Genomic DNA, 17943 nt, shown 5'->3' on the forward strand with positions numbered 1-17943 from the left:
CCCCGACGGCAGTACGTCACCGTCCGCGAGGGCGGCGACGGAGCGCTGCTCCTCGACGCGTCCGCGGACGCGGCGCTCGACGCGCTCGCCTTCGAGCTCGCGCCCTGCGCGGCGCCCGGCGGCGCCCCGACCCACCCGCTCGGCGGCCGCACGTTCAAGCTCCTCAACGTCTACGACGCCGGCGCCGGGCCCGAGAACGCGTTCGTCGGCCGCGCGGCGGACGGCGGGCGCCTCCGCGCCGCGTACCACGAGGGAGACGCGATGCCGCTGACCCTCCTTCCCGTCGAGGGGCGGCCCCATGAGTACGTGCTCCGCGGCGGCGCGCCCGCCGCGTACGTCTCCTTCGCCGACGACGGCGGCTGGCTCCACGCGCGCTACGAGCGGCGGCGCGACGCCATGAGCGTCAGGCTCCACCTACGCACGTCGAACAACGCCGGGACGTGCCGCGGCGACCAGTTCCTCCTCTCGAACGAGTTCAAGCCGTCCAAGTACGCCGGCAAGTGGATATCGTTCTCGTCCAACGGGAACTGGCTCCGGTGCACCTACGACCGCGAGAGCGACGCCATGTCCGTGATGCTCTTCCCCGCGTAGGACGATGTCCAAGAGGGCGCGGAGAACGTGGAGAGATACAGTTTCCATTTCCCATAGCAGCACACAGTTCTAGCGAGTCCGAAGCTTGGTCATTGTCTCATTGTCTTCACAGGCAGTATTACTTGTGCCCCCCCTCTCTCTCAAGAGGGGGAATCGCAGGGCCTAGGTTCCATCGCCTTAGATGGATTCTTCTTTCTGTCATTGGACCTCGTGACTTTCTCTTTCCTGTCCGGAAGTCGATCAGACTGTCAAAGTTCTTCGCCTTGCCCGGCACTCAGGCTGGGTTCCGTCATACGATGAATAACGTGATTCCCGGTACAATTTCAGGGCTGCGCTCGGCCAAGATATGCCAGAGCCCGGCCGCTTGATACCTAGCCACGTCTTGTAGGGGTTAGTTCAAAAAGCTGGGCTAAAACATTCCCAGGTCCATGGGCACAAGTGCACGTGATTAGCCTAGTGACTCCCTCTTCATGGGCATGGCTAGGCCCGCTGGCGAGCGTCATATTTCACCCGCCGGCGACTCGGGCCCATGACATATAGGAAATGAGCCGTAGTGATTATAATTGCCCAACGTATATATCATAAACGATGCGAGCCATTCGTTTTAAAGTTTGCATCTTCTTCAATATTGGCTGCGCACTCACAGCCATTCATATCCCAAAGTTCATCGAGCCCAGTGAAGTTTATTCCGTCAAGGGTTAGTTTTGCTTATGAGGGGCTCCGCCGCGGGCTTCGGGCTCGGCGCGGCGTCGGTCTCCTCGGGCTCGGGTACGACCACCCAGAGCCCGTAGTAGATAACAGCTCCGAGGACGAGGGCGAAGAGGGCCGCGAGCTGGCACCACGAGTCCGGCGTTGTCCAGGAGACGCCGAAGAAGGCGTCAAAAGCGTAGTGCGCGACGAGCTCCGTGAGCCAGAGGAGTGGGATGAGCGCGACGCCAGAGATGGCGGTCCAGATTGCGCCCATATCCTTGACGAGGAGCGTCTCGAGGCTGTACCAGAGCAGCTTGGATGCGACGAAGGCCGGGAAGAGCGCGGCCATGCCCGGCGTGCCTCGTATCGCGCCGAGCCACGCCCACCCGGAGTCGAGCACGCCGGCCGCGCCGAGCGCCGGGTAGGCGACGCCCGTGAGGAGGAGGAAACACGAGGCGCACACGACGCCGTTGAGGGCCAGCGCGGGGACCGCGTCGCCCCGCGCGGTGAGGACGCGCTCGTAGAGCACGTTCGTCCCCGCGTAGAGCGCGCCCATGGCGAAGGCGGCGCCGACGCCGATCGACGCGTCGGCCGAGAGCGACGCGAGGGCGCCGTCGTCGTCGCCGCCGCCGAGCGCCTCCTCCGCGCCGCCGACGACGAGCAGCGCGCCCGCGATGAGGCCGAGGCCCGCGAGCTCGTTCCGCGTCGGCGCCGCCCCGAGGTATGCGGCGCTCAGGGCCGCGCTCCAGAGCACCATGGACGCCGACGAGTCCAGCGCGACGACCGTCGCGGAGACTAAGAGCAGCGCGCAGCCCTGGAGCAACATATAACCCAGGTAGAGAGCGACGAACGGCGGCGCCTCGGACGTCGCGGGCCCGAGCCGCGCGAGGACGCCCCGGGTCGATGCACCGCAGCACAGCTCGACGACGAGGCTCAAGGACGCGCCGAGGCTCGTCGCCCACGTCGTGAACAGGGCGATCTCGACCGTCGACGCCACGCTCGTCCCCAGCGACCGCTTCAGCTCCAGGACCACCGCCGCCGTCGTCGTCCAGGACACGGCCCCGAACACCGTCGCCAAAAAAAATAAGGGCCAGCCGTAGCGCCGCCCCGCCCCCCCCTCCTCAATTGGCCGCTCGTCGTCGTCGTCGTCGTCGTCGTCCATTTAGATCTATATTATTACATTATTATTGCTCGATATAATATCTAAACAACCATAGGGCTAGAGCGCCCCATAGAAGTATTTATTTATTCTTTCTGGCCGCCGGCCGTAGTATGTCATAGAGGTCCTCCGTCGACCGCGCGCGCGTGGGTCGACCACCGGACGGAAATCGTGGCAAAATTGTTGAATTATGTCCCCGGCCAAGCCGGCCCATCGGGATAGCGCGCTAATCGTATCGATTGAGAGATTTCAAGGGTGTGGGGTCGCCGGTTTGGGTCGGAAGTCGTAATTAAATGTTCAACAAAACGCTGACTTGAAGGGAAATATCACCCCAGAGTATTCGTTTTCAGATTTTGTTTTCGGCCTTGTACAACGGCCGCCCGCTCATGTCTTCCGCACGCCCACGCCCCGCGCGTCGCCGTGTCCTCGACCGCCGAGACCGAGACGCATGCTGCACCTCGCTGCTGACAGTCGCCCAATCAGGATAGCCTCACGTAATTCATTTGTTCATAGAAGCCACGACGATTCGCTACAGCTCGGCTGGAAATAACAGTCAACTGGATTTTTGTCGGCGAGGCAACGCTCGCTGTCACGCCCCCCAGGACCACCTTCCCCGAGTTAGAGACCGGCGGCCACATATGCAAGCAACCTACAGACAGACGACGTTGAAGACGACGGCCGTCCGGCCGTCCGCGTCCACGGGCGGGACCCAGTGCCGGAGCCAGCCGACGGGCGCGAGGATGAGGTCGCCCGTCTGCGGCTCGACGTGGTGGCGCGTCTCCGCGAGCGGCCCGACGAGCGCCGGGTCGTAGGTTTCCCAGCGCTCGCGCGCGGGCGTCCCGAGCGAGTCGTCGTAGCAGAAGCGCGTCCCCTCCGGCGCGTCGACGTAGAAGATCGCGCCGTAGAAGTCGTCGTCGTGGACGTGCGGGTTCGTCCACGCGCCGCGGTCCTGGACGTTCGCGAAGAGCTCCTGAACGACGCAGGACCGCCGCGCCTCTCCCAGGCTCGGCAACACGACGTCCGCGATCGCGGCCGTCACCTCGCGCGCGAGGCGGCAGAGCGCGTTGCCGTCGCTCGCGCCGAGGTCGCCGGGCAGCATGCTCTGGGCCGCGCCCGCGAGCCAGCGCGGCGCGAGGAGGCGCCGCTGCGACGGGCAGGGCAGGTACGTCTTCGACGTCCGCGTCCGCGGCGCGTCGCCGTCGTCGCAGGTCCCGAAGTAGACGCACCACTCGTTCGCGCGAAAGTCCAGCGCCGCGACGGCCGTGCGCGCGTCCTCGACGAACTCCGGCAGCCGCCGCCGGAACAGCAAACCGTCCGCGACCGCCGCGCCGTCAGGTCCGTCGACGAAGTCTGCCCGCGGCCCGCAGTCGCCGCTCGACGGATTCGATGGCGGGGCGGGCAGCGTCGTCGCGTTCCTGTCGCGGCCCAAGGGCGGCAACGGCGGCACCAAGGCCGCCGCATCCGCACCGAGGACGCCGCTCGACGGATTCGACGGCGCTGAGGTCGCGTTCGTGCCGCGACCAGGACTCAAACCCGGCGACGGCGGCGCCAAGGCCGCCGCACCCGCGCCGAGGACGAGTGCAGCGGCGATTGCGACCATGCGTCGCATTGCAAGCGAGAGCCCGCACGCGTCGGCGTCGAGCTCAGTGTTCTTGAGGTGGGCTGAGGTGTCGAAATTCTTCGGTAATTACATGTAAGTAATCTTAAGTACTGGGCTGCACGGCGCGGCGGGCTCCACGGGCGCCTCGGCGCCGCCCTCCACTGGCCCTCCATCAACTGGCGGCACGAGCTGCTGGCGTTCGGCACCGAGGGGGGAGTTCGTGGTGGGTGGGCCTTGAGGCTCACTCTACCTACCCTTTATGCCAATTATTATCTTGATTGACTAGAAAGCTACTTTGTACAGGTAATCTTCGATTAGCCAGGAAAGTAGCGCCCAAAGGAGAGAGAGAGAATGAGCTGCTATTTATTATTGCAGCCCAGTCGATACTCGCTCCTTATGCTCCTATCTGGCCGGCGTTGCTGAAGCTGCCCGCCGGCGGAATTCTTTCTCCCCGTGGCCAGCCGAACCTATTTTAGAGAGAGGGAGTTTAGGTAGTAAACTAGGGTAGTGGGGTGGGCCTTGAGGCTCACTCTACCTACCCTTTATGCCAATTATTATCTTGATTGACTAGAAAGCTACTTTTCCGGGCTGGTGTATGCCTGGTGGTGGCCCCCTCTGGTTCGGCAGCCCACACAGGAGATGGCAGACCGCGTCTCATGGAGTTCCTGAGCGATTGGCTCGGCGGCCGGCAGCGACGCCTCGAGTACGAGTCGGAGGAGCTGCTCTTTCTCTACATCCTGCGGACGCAGCATGCGTCGGTGTGGCGGGAGGCCCTGAGGCGCGGGTGCGTCGTCGTCGCGCCGCGGTCCGCGAGCCTCAACGCGGAGCGCGCCGTGAGCGGCTTCGAGGCGGGGGCACACGTGCTCGTGCCGCGGGGCGCCGTCGACGGGCGCGGTGGCGGGGACGGCGGGTCCTTCGTGCCGCTCTGCGGCGACGCGCGCTCAGACGTGTCCGTCGTCGGGGTGGACGGGGTGATTCAGGTTCGCTTCCACTCGAGACCTCTCCGCGCACGTGTTCCAGAAAAAGGATCCACGCTTCGAGAGGGCGTCGAGCGCGCGATCGCTCGTCCAAACACGAGGCGACGCGAGCGGACGCCGACCGAGATCGGAGCCTCGGACGTCGGGACGTTCTCGCCCTTTCCGTCTCCAGGTCCGTCGTCGGGTCCGAGCTCGTCGCGTCGGGCCCGGCCTACGGGCCGGCGCCCCGGCGCGTCCGCATCGTCGGCGTGGAGGACGTGGCCATCCCCGCGCCGCGCGGCGGCGCCGCGGCCACGGCGCCGCGCGGCCCGATGCGCGTGATCCGCGCGTCGATGCCCCTCGTCGGCGGCATCGCGGCCCCCGACGAGGCCGACGAGCTCTCCGGCGCGCACGTGAGCCGGCTCGTCGCGCTCCTGCGCTGCGAGCCCGAGCTCGAGGGCTGCTTCCGCGAGCTCGACGCGTTCGCCGCGGACGTGGCGCTCGCGCGCGGCCGCGCCCGACGCGCCGAGCCGGCGCGGACGTCCGGCCGGGACCGCGCTCGACCGCGCGCCGTGCGTCGCGCAGGTCGCCGACGCGCGGCCCGACGGCGGCCTCGAGGCCATCTCGCCGTCGCTGGAGGCCGCGACCTTCGCCATGTGGCGCCGCGGCCGCGACGGCCTCCTCGCGGCCGGCGCGGGACGCGCGCTCGGCGTTGACGGCGAGACGGCCGCGCCGCGCCGCGCGGACACCGGATGTTCTCGAAAAGACTTGAACATGAGAATGCCCGAGCTCGTCGACCAGGCCTTTCGGCTCTCCTTCGAGAGCTCGACGAGAGAACACAACTCGTCCAAAAAGCAGCCGAAACGACGTCGACGTGACGGCGTTTGAGAGTTTCAAAGTTTGGTCAGCACCCCCCGAACCACTGATTCCTTTCACACAGGCGCTGCGGGTGTCGCAGGTCGTCGAGACCTACCTCCTCCGCGCGCTCCACGACGTCGTTTACCCCTGGCTCCTGCGGCGCTGCGCGCGTGACGAGCAGCGGCTCCTGGGCGCGCTCATGCGCCGAAAACGACCGGTGAGCTGGGAATTCCTGGCCAGACTTCGAACCTCTCTTATCTCCGTCGAATCGAAGTCGTTTCGGCTGACTTTTGGACGCGTCGTCTTTTCTCGTCGAGTTCTCGACGGACAGCGAAACGCGGTCGTCGAGCCGGTTCGAATCATCTCACAGTGAAGTCGAGTTGAATTCTTTTTGGCTCAGGCGCGCTCCGCGACGCGCGGACGGGCCGGCGGCGCGCCGCGCCGGACGCGGCCGGCGAGTCGGACCCGCTCGGCCGACCATACCATCGGACCGCTCGACCTCGGTCGCCGAGGTCGCGGCCAACGCGCGTACGAGTCTCTCGTCGCGCGCTCGAGCGCCCACCCCCCTGTCACGCCCTTCGGCGAGGTCGCGCCCGGCGCAGGCGGCGCGACGTCCGCGTGCCGCGCTACGCGTGCGACCTCGACGCGGCGACGCGCGCGGCCGCCGAGGGCCTCCGCGCCGCCTCGTCGCCCCTCGACAAGCTCCTCGGCATGAAGCGGGTCACGGCCTGTGTGCAAATCAACCTCTGGTTTGGGACGTCCCGACCAAACTTCAAAATTCTCCAGCTCGGTCAAATCGAAGTCTTTTTGGCTGATTTTTGGACGAATCGTTGGCTCTTGTCGAGCTCTCGAAGCACAGCAGAAGTTATCGTGTCGAAACTGTCGAATGAGATCACATCGAATTCGGGTTGCAGATCTGATTTGCACACAGATCACGGCCGAGCTCACGCGCGACGTCGAGCGCACCTACGAGCGCCGCCTCCGCCTCCGGGACGCGGGTGCGCCCGCGCCCGCGCCGCCGGAGCTCGCGACTGACGACCTCATCGACCTCATCGTCCACCTGCTGGTGCACCGCGCCGTCCGAAGCGCCGACGCCGCCGGGTCCCGGGGGCGGCAGCGGCGCGCGCGCGCGGGGGGGGTGGCTGGCGGCTGCGCGGCGGCTCCTCCGCGCCGCCGGCGCGAGGCCCCGGGCCCCGGCGCAGGTCTCGCACCGCGACGCGTCGTCCGTGCCGCGCGGCCCCGCGCCCGAGCCGCGCGGCCCGCGCACGCGCCGCGCGCAGGAACCTCCCCACGGACCTCAAGTACGTCCAGATGTTCCACTTCGTCGAGGTCTCGACGAGCGCGCTCCCGGGCCAAACTTAAACGACGTTCGAGCCGACCTCAATGCGCGCGTATTCGAACGAGTTCGACAACTGTTCTTCGCGGTCCGTCACGAGCTCGACGAAAGAAACGACTCGAAAAATCGGTCGAAGCGACTTCGATTTGACCGAGATGGAGACGCTTAAAGGTTGGCCGGACGCCCCCAGCTCACTGGTCGTTCTTGGCGCAGGCGCGCTCGGCTTCTTCCTCTCCAACTTCGAGGTGGCCAATGACTTTCTCCTCGACCGGGGCCGCGACGAGCCGCGGCCCCCGGCGAAGCTCCTCGCGCCCGACCGCGCGGCGCCCCTCGCGCCGCCGCTCTCCGCGGAGGAGGGCGTGGATCGCATCCTTGCCGCTTCGACGCGGTCGTTCGAGGACGCCGAGGCCCTCCTCGACCGGGCCAGGCGGACGCCCCCCGCCTCGCCGCAGCGGGCCGGCGCGCGCAAGCAGAGCCCGCTCCTCCGCGCCCAGAACCTCGTCTCGGACGCCATTGAGTTGCCGCCACGGCTTCCCGAGATCATAGACCTCTAGACCGTCATGTCCTCAGCTTCCCAGTAGCCTCGGACTTACTAGACAGAACACCGAGAATCGCCGACAGCTGCGATAGTTCGTCACGGCCCGACCGTCCGACAGCCCGGCAGTGGCAGCGGCCGGCCATTCTTTACACGCAATGTCCAGTCAGCACACGATGATTCGACGGACAGGGGGGCAATACGATCCAAGCCCAACTTTGGAACGGCTCTTTGTCCGAACTTGAATGGCTCCGCGGCCCGGGTTTGATGATGGCGGTTTGATATCCGTGGCTATGCGGGGCCCGCTGATAATAATGGTGAAACAAAAGTGCCGCAACAAAAACCGGCCCGTCGACGAGCGATTCGACACAGTGCGAACCCGCACCCCAACGGGTGTTGCCCACCGTCCGAGCTTCGCCGGCGGTTTTAACGGCCCGTGAAAGCCACGGCACCTGAGTTTGAGTTTGCCCTCGTCACCTGGATGATCGCGACGCATTCCGTCGGGTTCGCGCGCGACGCGGCGAGCTGGGCGACGGGCACGCCCGCGCGGGTCGCGGCGCCCACGACGAGCTCGAAGATAGACTCGGGGGTGAAGGTGTGGAGGTGGAGGCCCGGCGCGGCGGGCGTCGCGAGGAAGGCCGCGGCCTGGTCCCGCGTCATCCGCGCGCCGGGCAGGCCGGCCGCCTCCTTGACGTGCGGCTCCATGGCGTGCTCCAGGAAGCTCCGCGCGACGCGCGCCGGGTCGCCGAGATCGGCGAGGTGGTGCGCGAGCGGGGTCGGTCCGGCGCGGTCTTTGTCGAACGTGTGGCGCATGCTCGGGATCGCCGCGAAGATGATGCCACCGGGCTTGAGCACGCGCGCCCAGGCCGCGAGCGCGCAGAGCGCGCAGGGCAGGTGCTCGAGCACGTGGTTTGCGATGACGAAGTCGAGCGAGGAGTTGGCGAACTTGCGGAGCGCCGCGCCGTCGTCGACGACGTCGACGTGGAGCCGCTCGCGCCCCGCTGGCGCGGCGCCGAACTGCGCCGCGAGGCCCGCGTCGTCCTTGTGGTCGACGTAGATGACGCGGTTGCCGCGCCGGTCCACGGGCAGCGGCGTGTGCTTGGCGCCGATCTCGACGCCGACGCCGCGGATGTACTTGCCGGACAGCTGCTTCCGGCGCACGGACTGCGCGCCGCAGATCCGCAGGTCGGCCTCGCTCTGCACGGGCTTCAGGCCGTACGTGGGGGCGGCCTCCGACGTGCTCGGCGGGATCTCTACCTCCAGGGCGACGGCGACGGCGACGAGCAGGGCCCCGGCGACGTGTCCCATGCCAGGGCTGCCCCAGCAGGCCGGAACCAAGAGGCCGGCCCACGACTGCCCACGACACCAAGCACCACTAATCTCCGGGGGGCTGCCCAAGAGCGAGCGGCGCAATGGTGCAGATCGACAACGTCGAGCTCGTTACAGGCGAGCGGCCCTCGACGCGGCGACGCCCCTTCGCCATGGACCTCGACACGCGGCGCGGCACGAAGGGCGGCGACCTCCCGATCCCCGAGGGCTCGGCGCCAGTGGCGTCGGGCCTGAGCGACGACGGCTACCCTTCTTCGCGCCAGAACACGATCTCGCGGCCTCGGAGCGCGCCGCCGGCGGACAAGATGACCTCCCACGACGGGGCGGCGCTCCGGAGCAAGTCGGCGCGCGCGCGCAAGCATCGGCGGGGCGACGCGTCCCGCGCGCGGGGAGACCTGGAGCGGGCCCGGCGGGCCTTCGTCGAGCCCCGGCCGAACGCGGCGCTCGCCACCCCCGACGCGAGCGGCGCCGCGGCCGACCCGCCGAGGCCCAGGACCGCGCCCCGCCGCGACGGCCTCTCGCCGTCAAATCCTCGCAGGCGCGAGGACGCGGTCCTGTCCGAGCTCGGCCTCGGCCTCCTCTACCTGTGCTTCGTCCACGTTTAGCACGCAAAAGACATCGGGGTGCTATTTCAAAAAAAATTCCGGGCCATCACAAGACAAATCAGAGGGTGCGCTAGTTCCATTCGGACCGTGACGAAGCTACCGCCGACGGACAGGTGTCTTGACCTTGGGTGTCCGGTGGTCGGGATGCGTGGCCTTGGGTGTCCCATGGTCGGGATGTGTGCCGCGGCCTCGACGGGCGACGACGTCGGGGGGCTCGGCGGCGGCGAGAGAGGCATCGAGGCCGCTGGAGCTGGACAAGGGGGCTCCAACGTTCTGACATGAGTATCATGAGTATGTATTCTAAGTATGTATGAGTAATGAGTAGTATGAGTATGTGAGTGTGAGTAGCCCTTTACGGGAAGGCGAGTCAATCTGCCGACGCCGATGTCCCTGCGAAATACCAACGTTCCCCCAGCCGGGACGTTTCACCTGACTTGCAGTCAGGCATTTTCGCGCTACAGAGAGCGTTTAGCGCACAGGAGATGGTAACATTTCCCAACCACCTAGGAGGCGGTTCACTGGGTTAGTTGTCGGGGTTGTTTAAAATTTCAAGTACCCATTTTAGTGAAGGGTAGCCTAGCTAAATCCGAGTCCCTTTACAGCGTACAAGCCTGTGGCCACCGCGCGCCACCATCAATGGCGCCGGATACGCCCCTTGGTTTTGGGCGCGAGGTGGGTGTGACGGCTGGAGAACGCGGTTTTCCGGCGGTATGATGTACCACGCCGCCGCGCACGCAGAGGGGCCCCTGCGCGACGGTGCGTGCCGCGGTCCCCGGCCACGTCCCCGGCCCGTGCCCGGGCCGTGCCCGGGGCCCCGTGCCGGGCCCGTGCCGGGCCTCCCCGGCCCGTGCCCGGCCCGTGCCCGGGGCCCGTGCCGAGTGCCGGGCCCGTGCCGGGCCGCGTGGCCCGTGCCCGGCCCGTGCCCGGGGGCCCGTGCCGAGTGCCGTGCCGCGTGCCGGGCCCGTGCCGGGCCGCGTGCCCTGAGCGCATTTACCGTGCCGGAACCCCCGTGCCCGCCGTCCCCGCCCCCCGTCCCGGGGCCGGACCGTCGCGCAGGGGCCCGTACGCAGCGGTGCCGCGGGCGCCGCTGGCAGAAACACCGCCCGCGTAGAGCGCGCCCGACCCGGCGAGCGCGGCGCCGAGGTCGCAGCCGCGGACGAGCTCCATGGCGATGAGCATGCCGCCGGCCGTCGACGGCACGCTCGCGAGCTTCGGGAGCAGGTAGAGCACGCCGACGAGCTGCGGGTGCGTCCCGAGGCTGATGGACAGCGCGGCTTCCGTCGTGAGCCGGCGCTCGAGCGCGCGGCGCCGCGCGGGCGCGAGGTCCGCCGCGCGGACGGCCTTGAGCGCGAAGTCGCGCCGGCGGCCGCAGCGCGGCGGGCCCGCCGCGCGGTAGACCGCGCCGAAGGAGCCCGCGCCGAGGCATTCGCGGACCGTGCACTTGAGGCGGCCCGCGACGACGACGTCGAAGCCGGGCGCGTAGGCGTCGTCGCCGCCGCCGGCCGCGGCGACCCCGCCGTCCGTGGCGGCCGTGAGGCAGCCGCGCTCGCTCGCCGCGTCGAGCGCGTAGCGGCCGCCGTCGAAGCGGCTCACGTGCGTCCGCGCGAGCACGACGGCCGACGCCGCGCCCGCCGCGAAGGACGCCGCGCCGCCGCCGGCGTTTCGCGGCAGGGGCGGCAGGCTGTGCGCCGCGCCGGCGCCGCCCGCGCGGACCTCGAGGTCGTCGACGGCCGCCGCGGCGACGACGTCGTCCTCGCCGATCGTCGACATGCCCACGCAGACGTCGTCGTCGTTGGCGACGCGGCAGCGCCGGCTCCGCCGGTTCCGCTTCGGAGGCCTCCCATAGCGCACGGGCATGCGCCGCGGGTCCAGCGGCAGGACGGTCCACGTGGCGCCCGCCGGCGCGCGCGCCGCGCCGAAGGAACCTGCGCCGAGGTGGGCAGCCCGGCAACACCAGGGGCAAGCTTCTCCGAAGCGCTCGCTTCCCATTGGCTCCCACCTCTCGGGCGTCGCTGACAGGACCGCCGCCATCGTCGAGTCCGAGGAGTTCCACCAAGGACACCACGTCGAGCAGGTGCTCGTGAGTCGAGAGCCATGTACGGCGGCGGCGGCGGCTACGGCGGCGGCGGCGGCTACGGTGGCGGCTACGGCGGCGGGCGTGGCGGCGGCGGCGGCGGATTCGGCTCCGGCGCGCGTCCGCGCAGCGACGCCGCCTCGGCCGCGCGCGTGGACCGCGCTCGCGCGCTGAGCTTCGCGCGCGCCCCTCCTCCAGGCGGGTACGGCGGTGGCGGCTATGGCGGCGGCGGCTACGGCGGCGGCTTCGGCACGGCTCCCACGCCCAGCGCGCGATCCCCTCGCTGAACGTTCCCCCGCAGGCGGTGGCGGCTTCGGCGGCGGGCGTGGCGGCGGCGGCGGCGGCCTCGGCTCCGGCGCGCGCCCGCGCGGCGACGCCGCCTCGGCCGCGCGCGCGGGCCCGACCCTCGCGCCGCGCCCCTCCTCCAGGCCTGCGCGACATCCAGTGGGACCTGAGCCAGCTGCCCGTCTTCGAGAAGAACTTCTACATCGAGCACCCGGACGTGACCGCGCGGTCCGAGGGCGACGCGGACGCGTGGCGGACGTCGAAGCAGATCAAGATCGAGGGCCGCGGCGTGCCCAAGCCCGTGTCGACGTTCGAGGAGGCGTCCATGCCCGACTACGTGCTCACGGAGGTCATGAAGCAGGGCTTCAAGGAGCCCTCGCCGATCCAGGCCCAGGGCTGGCCCATGGCGCTCCTCGGCCGCGACATGATCGGCATCTCGCGGACGGGCTCGGGCAAGACGCTCGCGTTCCTGCTGCCGGGCATGATCCACATCAACGCGCAGCCCTACCTCCAGCCCGGCGACGGGCCGATCGTCCTCGTCCTCGCGCCGACGCGCGAGCTCGCGGTGCAGATCAAGGTCGAGTGCGACAAGTTTGGCGCGTCGTCGCAGACGGGGCAGGAGAAGGGTGCGAAATTCCCAACTTCAAAGGCTCCTCTCTCGGCCGTTTTCCACTCGGTTCGGCTGAGTTTTGGACGAGCGATCATCCCTCCGAACGGTCTCGCGTGGATGCGTTTCGCGAAACGCGCGCGCGCGCGGAACACTCACGTTGAAGCGACGTTGAATCACCCTTTTCCCGCCCAGGTCGCAGATCAAGAACACGTGCGTCTACGGCGGCGCGCCGAAGCGGACGCAGACGGGCGACCTGCAGCGCGGCGTCGAGATCGTCATCGCGACGCCGGGCCGCCTCATCGACTTCCTCGAGTCCGGCGTGACGAACCTCCGCCGCGTGACGTACCTCGTGCTCGACGAGGCGGACCGCATGCTCGACATGGGCTTCGAGCCCCAGCTCCGCAAGATCGTGAGCCAGATCCGGCCGGACCGCCAGACGCTCATGTGGTCCGCGACCTGGCCCAAGGAGGTCCGCAACATGGCCAACGACTTCCTCAAGGACTTCTACCAGGTCACCGTCGGCTCGCTCGAGCTCTCCGCGAACAAGGACATCACGCAGTACGTCGAGTGCGTCGACGACGGCGCCAAGTACCGGCGCATGACCGACTTCCTCAAGGAGCACGGCGTCGACAAGATGATCGTCTTCGTCGAGACGAAGCGCGGCTGCGACCAGCTCTCCCGGTCCCTCGCGCACGAGGGCTTCCCCGCGCGGTGCATCCACGGCGACAAGGCCCAGGACGAGCGCGACTGGGTGCTCAACGAGTTCCGCTCCGGCAAGTGCCCGCTCCTCGTCGCGACGGACGTCGCCGCGCGCGGCCTCGACATCAAGGACATCAAGCCGGCCGCCGGGCCGCACGCGAACCCTCGAGCGGACTCCGACGGGCGCGCCTTCGCGCGGGTCCGGCGACGGCGCGTCGCGCGTCGCCGGGCGCTCGACGAGAGGCACCGTACTCGTCCGCACATCGGCCGACGCCGCGCCGACTCGACCGACCGAGAGAGCGCCGCGCGCGCGCGCGCGGCTCACCGCCCGTCTTCGGCGCAGGATGGTCGTCAACTTCGACTTCCCCTCGAACCTCGAGGACTACGTCCACCGCATCGGCCGCTGCGGCCGCGCCGGCCAGAAGGGCACGGCCCTCTCCTTCTTCACGCAGAAGTCCTCCAAGTGGGCCTCGGGCCTCTGCAAGATCCTCGGCGACGCGGGCCAGAAGATCCCCCCGGAGCTCCAGCAGATGCAGTCCTACGGTGGCGGCGGCGGCGGACGCTACGGCCGACGCTGAGACAATAGCCGCCGGGACCCGCCCCTGGGCACCCGCTGCGCAGCCATCGCGTGCTAAGATACCCCGCCTGTCCAGCCGCGGGAGCCTGGATTTCCCGGCGCGCGAAACGGAAGCAGCCCGGCCCGCCTGCTCGTACGAGTACGCCCGGCTCGCCGGCATCGACGAGGGCGGGGCTGAAAACTATCGAGGATACGCAGTGGCGAGACACCGGCGTCTCTGGTATCCTCACGTCACCTCAGCTGCCGTAGTATACGGGGGTCGTGGCTAGTGGACGAACGGGCAGAGGACCTGCCTCACTCAGGCTAAGTCCAGGAAAACTCTCCGTCGCAAAGCTCGACCGCTAGTTACTGCACGCGCGCCGTACGAGAACATCCTCCCCCACACGCGTCTTGATAACGAGTTTCGGATGGGTGGCCATGAGCGCGTCGACGGCGGCACGCGTGAAGAGTGCCTGCGATTCGCTCGCGTCGAAATACAAATGCTCCAGCTTTTTGCAGCCACGACCGAGCGCATAGAGTGCCTCATCTGTGAGGATGCAATTTGGTGCGGCGACATGCAGGAACGGAGTGGGGTCGGGGCCGCGGAAAAAAAAAAGTCCGAATTTCGACTTGGAGAGTTGGTGCACGTTTCCATAGGTCCGTCAGCGATGATCCACCGTAGTCCGTCGAAGTAATAGCTTCCGAATTGGGCTTTGCCGCTACTCGGAGCCCGGGCACAAGAAAGCGGCTCACGCGCGCACGACCCGAGACGCGGCGTCGAGGTCGTCGGCGCTCGCCTGGGCCGGAGCCGCGCGCGACGCCTTCGGCTTGAGCCGCTCCTTCGCCTCGGCGACGATGAGCGCGAGGCCGTCGGCGAACATCTGGCACCGCTGCTCCGTCTCGAAGCCGACGACGAGGCGCCGCGCCGCGCAGTGGATCGTGAGGACCTGGGCGGGCCACGTGTCCACGTCGATGTCTCGCGCGCGGATCGCCGGACCGGTTCGACGGACGACGGCGGCGCTCCGCCGAGGCCCCGACGGGAGCGCCCGAGCCGTCCAAACATCGGCCGGAACGCGCGTCGATCCGGCGGAGCTCGCGGCGTCCGGCGGTCGGCCGCGCGAGCCCGGCTCGCGTCGGGCGCGGGTCGAGGACGCGCTTGGCCTCGTCGCCCTGGAGGAGCCGGCTCGCGCGCGCCTCGCAGCCGCGCGACACGTCCTCGATGTCGACGAGGAGGAGCGCGTCGAACCTGCGGCGCGCGCGCGTCCGCAGCGCCGCCGGTGGCCGCGCGCTCCCCCCCCCCCCAGCGCGCGGCCGTCACGGCGCCGGGGGCGGACTTGTCGCCGTTGACGACTTTGGCGGTCTTCTTCGTCTTCCACTGGACCTGCGGCGGCGCGCGGCGGCGTCGCGCGGGGCGTCGCGTCGCCCGGCCCGCGCCGCGCCGCGCCATCTGCTCGTTCGTGTCCAGGAGGAAGATGCGCGGCGCGGACCGCCCGTTGCGGTTGTACTTGAAGCCCGCGAACCCCCGCTCGCGCATCGTCTGCTTGAACTCGCGGACGAAGAGGTCCGCGGACTCGGTCACTCGCGCGGCGTCGTTGACGCGCGCGGTCCGGATGTCCCCGCTGCGGTCGTTGTGCTTCCGCACCTTCTCGATGGCCTTGTCGTCGACGGCGTCGCCGCCGCCGCAGAGCCAGAGCGAGCTGAAGAAGCCCTGGTCCACGTCCGCCCGGAGCACGTCCCGCTTTGCCGCCGGCTCCTCCTTCGATGGCGTCGCGCCCATGCCGCCGCACCGAGGTCTCCTCCGGACGGCGCGGCCGGACGCGCGCGACGCGACGATGACCGACCCTCCCCGCGACGCCGGGTCACACCACCATGGAACGGCTCCAGGGGCAGCCCCTGGTAGCCCCGGGGCCGTGGATAAGCGCGTCCGCCGCGGCGCCGGGGGCCGTGGGTCTCTTGGGGTACGATGTCACTCGCCGCGGCCTTCTCAGAGGCGGTCGGCGCCCAGCTGAAGGACGACCTCGGAGCCTTGGGCGAGTTCCCGAGGCAGTCCTTCGCGGACCTCGTCGAGCTCGTGCTGCGGCTCGTCATCAACCCCACCGACGGCGTCAAATCCGCCGCCGTCGCGACGGAGCTCAAGCAGTTCGCCGCGGCGACGAAGATCACGAACATGGCGGTCCTCCAGGCCGGCGCGCGCGGCCTCGTGGCGCGGCCGCCCCGCGTCCAGCCGCCGCGCGGACGCGCGCGCGCGACGGCGCGGCGCCCGCAGGCGGTGCTCCAGCTTGCGGCGCGGCGCGGCAGCTCGGGTCGCGAGGTCCGCGAGGCCTCGGGCGCGCTGGGTCTCGACGGCTCGCGCGCAGAGGCCCTCGGGCGGCTCTGGGAGGGCGCCGTCGCCCCGCCGGGGGCGGGCCCCGGCGTCGGCGACGACGACGAGCTCCTCCCGGACGTAGAGACGCTCCGGCGGCTCGTCGACCTCGAGTGGAAGTTCGGCGTCACGGCGGCATCGTCCGAGTCCGGCGCCGGCACCGTCGGGAGGACGTTCCTCCAGCTCGAGCTCGTCCTCGACGCGCCCGGCGGGGGCCTCGAGCGCGTCTACCTCGAGCTGACCCTGAATCAGTTCTACGAGTTCCTCGCCCACATGGAACGCGCGAAGGCCGCCCTCGCTAGCATCGTCGCGCGCTGAGAGATATGGGCGCGTCGGGAGGTATGGGCGCGATCTACTTTCGGAGGTTTTTGTTGAGGGAAATCTCGTGGATGTTCCACTTCATCTTCGTGCGGGTGATGGGCATGACGCGCCTCATGGCCTTGAACGTCTCCGCGGACATGTTGTCGTACATCTCCTGGAGGCCGTTCTGGAGGTCGGTCTCGGCGGCCTCGACAAACGCGGCGACGGCCGCGCCGAGGTCCGCGGGCGACGCCGCCGCGACGGTCGCCTCGCCGCACGTCTTCGACGTCTGGAGCTGGACGTTGCCGTCCTCGAAGTAGTGCGCGCGGACCTTGACGGCCCCGCTCACGAGCGCCTCGCCGTCGCCGAGGACGACGGTCCACTCGGACCGCCAGTTGCCGGACCAGAAGTTGCGCAAGTTCACGGACTCGCCCGAGATGACGACGGCGAGCTCGGACGCGTCGTCGGACTCGTAGACCGCGCCGCACTTGCACTCGGCGCCGTAGCGCGCGCCGACGTAGGCCCCGACGGCGGCGGCGACGGCATCGCGCTCCGCCGCGAAGGCCCCCGGTGCCGCCGGGCCGCCGCCGGCCTCGGCCTCCGCGGTGAGCGCGACGTGGTCGACGCCTGCGCGGCGCCCGGTCGGCGGTCTCTGGGGTCCCCGGCGGACCCGGAGCGCCCGGGCTCGGCCGCGGCGGCGCCGTCTTCGTCGGCCTTCGGACGGGCGAGCGTCCCCCGGCGAGCTCTCGAAGGGACCGGTCGACGGCGTTCGAACGGTCCTCGCGTGGAGCGCGGCGCGAAGCTCCGGGTGCCGCGCGGGTCGACGCGGTACGCGCCGGAGCCCGGGACCGCGTAGAGCGTCGGCTCGAGCTCGCCGCGCTCCGAGAGGAGCACGAGGGTGCCGTCCGCCGCCCGGGCGCAGCGCAGGTTCGCGTTGTTGTAGGCGCGGGCGATGCCCGCGAGCATGGGCCGGCTCACGAGGTCGCCGGGCACGAGCGCCATGGCGTCGCTCAAAACGTCGTCGAACTCGCCGGGCGGCGACGAGAGCAGCAGGTGCTGGACGATCTGCAGCTTCTCCTCCGGAGACGCCTGCTCCTCCTCCTCCTCCTCCTCCTCCTGCTCGCCGTCGTTCGTCGCCTCCTCGAAGTCCGCCATAGCCACAGCTTTTTATGTATGATATTGACGAGATTCTTCTGTCCGAGGCTTCAAACAAAAAATATATCCGAAATAAATATGCTTCGTTTTTCCACCCCCGGGGCGTTTTATGGGCCCTCAGCGACCCCCCCACCCCCCGTCCCCCGGCCCCCCGGCGGCCTGGACGCGTACTGGGGCGCTGTTTCCAGGAGGTTGTCGCGTCCGGGCCGAGCGAAAGTCGGACCCCCCCCCCACCCCCGTCAA

At 69.2% G+C, this 17943-nt stretch overlaps 9 protein-coding genes across 9 annotated transcripts in view; 4 read left to right on the forward strand and 5 right to left on the reverse strand.

Moving 5' to 3' along the window:
* AURANDRAFT_67029 (hypothetical protein) overlaps positions 1-591 on the forward strand; it is a gene marked incomplete at both ends in the record, with an annotated part of 1439 nt that extends 848 nt beyond the window's left edge. The window contains one exon of the mRNA XM_009042358.1: positions 13-591. Within this exon, the coding sequence (XP_009040606.1) occupies positions 13-591 (579 nt within the window). The remainder of the gene's footprint in view (positions 1-12) is intronic.
* Positions 592-1282: 691 nt separating this feature from the next.
* On the reverse strand, positions 1283-2443 carry AURANDRAFT_67030 (hypothetical protein; the record flags this gene model as incomplete). The annotated part of the gene is made up of 1 exon (XM_009042370.1): positions 1283-2443. One exon carries the CDS (start codon positions 2441-2443, stop codon positions 1283-1285), a length of 1161 nt encoding a protein of 386 aa, XP_009040618.1.
* Positions 2444-3089: 646 nt separating this feature from the next.
* On the reverse strand, positions 3090-4040 carry AURANDRAFT_67031 (expressed protein; the record flags this gene model as incomplete). Its single annotated transcript, XM_009042369.1, has 1 exon — positions 3090-4040. The coding sequence occupies one exon, from the start codon at positions 4038-4040 to the stop codon at positions 3090-3092; it is 951 nt and encodes a 316-aa protein (XP_009040617.1).
* Positions 4041-4676: 636 nt separating this feature from the next.
* On the forward strand, positions 4677-7754 carry AURANDRAFT_72474 (expressed protein; the record flags this gene model as incomplete). Its single annotated transcript, XM_009042359.1, has 9 exons — positions 4677-4989; positions 5190-5499; positions 5582-5707; positions 5937-6127; positions 6457-6586; positions 6786-6920; positions 7057-7085; positions 7135-7193; positions 7404-7754. The coding sequence occupies 9 exons, from the start codon at positions 4697-4699 to the stop codon at positions 7742-7744; spliced, it is 1614 nt and encodes a 537-aa protein (XP_009040607.1).
* A 397-nt stretch (positions 7755-8151) lies between these two features.
* AURANDRAFT_67033 (hypothetical protein) lies at positions 8152-9033 on the reverse strand (the record flags this gene model as incomplete). Its single annotated transcript, XM_009042368.1, has 1 exon — positions 8152-9033. The coding sequence occupies one exon, from the start codon at positions 9031-9033 to the stop codon at positions 8152-8154; it is 882 nt and encodes a 293-aa protein (XP_009040616.1).
* A 1094-nt stretch (positions 9034-10127) lies between these two features.
* AURANDRAFT_67034 (hypothetical protein) lies at positions 10128-11648 on the reverse strand (the record flags this gene model as incomplete). Its single annotated transcript, XM_009042367.1, has 2 exons — positions 10128-10162; positions 10760-11648. 2 exons carry the CDS (start codon positions 11646-11648, stop codon positions 10128-10130), a joined length of 924 nt encoding a protein of 307 aa, XP_009040615.1.
* Positions 11649-11674: 26 nt separating this feature from the next.
* AURANDRAFT_70381 (hypothetical protein) lies at positions 11675-13978 on the forward strand (the record flags this gene model as incomplete). The annotated part of the gene is made up of 5 exons (XM_009042360.1): positions 11675-11982; positions 12035-12088; positions 12162-12621; positions 12821-13430; positions 13624-13978. The coding sequence occupies 5 exons, from the start codon at positions 11754-11756 to the stop codon at positions 13903-13905; spliced, it is 1635 nt and encodes a 544-aa protein (XP_009040608.1).
* A 1868-nt stretch (positions 13979-15846) lies between these two features.
* Positions 15847-16563, forward strand: AURANDRAFT_67036 (hypothetical protein; the record flags this gene model as incomplete). The annotated part of the gene is made up of 1 exon (XM_009042361.1): positions 15847-16563. The coding sequence occupies one exon, from the start codon at positions 15847-15849 to the stop codon at positions 16561-16563; it is 717 nt and encodes a 238-aa protein (XP_009040609.1).
* A 73-nt stretch (positions 16564-16636) lies between these two features.
* Positions 16637-17649, reverse strand: AURANDRAFT_13582 (hypothetical protein; the record flags this gene model as incomplete). The annotated part of the gene is made up of 2 exons (XM_009042366.1): positions 16637-17197; positions 17395-17649. Coding segments are annotated over 2 exons (816 nt in total), but the record flags the coding sequence as incomplete, so codon positions are not given.
* Positions 17650-17943: the final 294 nt, after the last annotated feature.

Source organism: Aureococcus anophagefferens, assembly GCF_000186865.1.
Source record: "Aureococcus anophagefferens unplaced genomic scaffold AURANscaffold_30, whole genome shotgun sequence".
Lineage (NCBI taxonomy): Eukaryota > Pelagophyceae > Pelagomonadales > Pelagomonadaceae > Aureococcus > Aureococcus anophagefferens.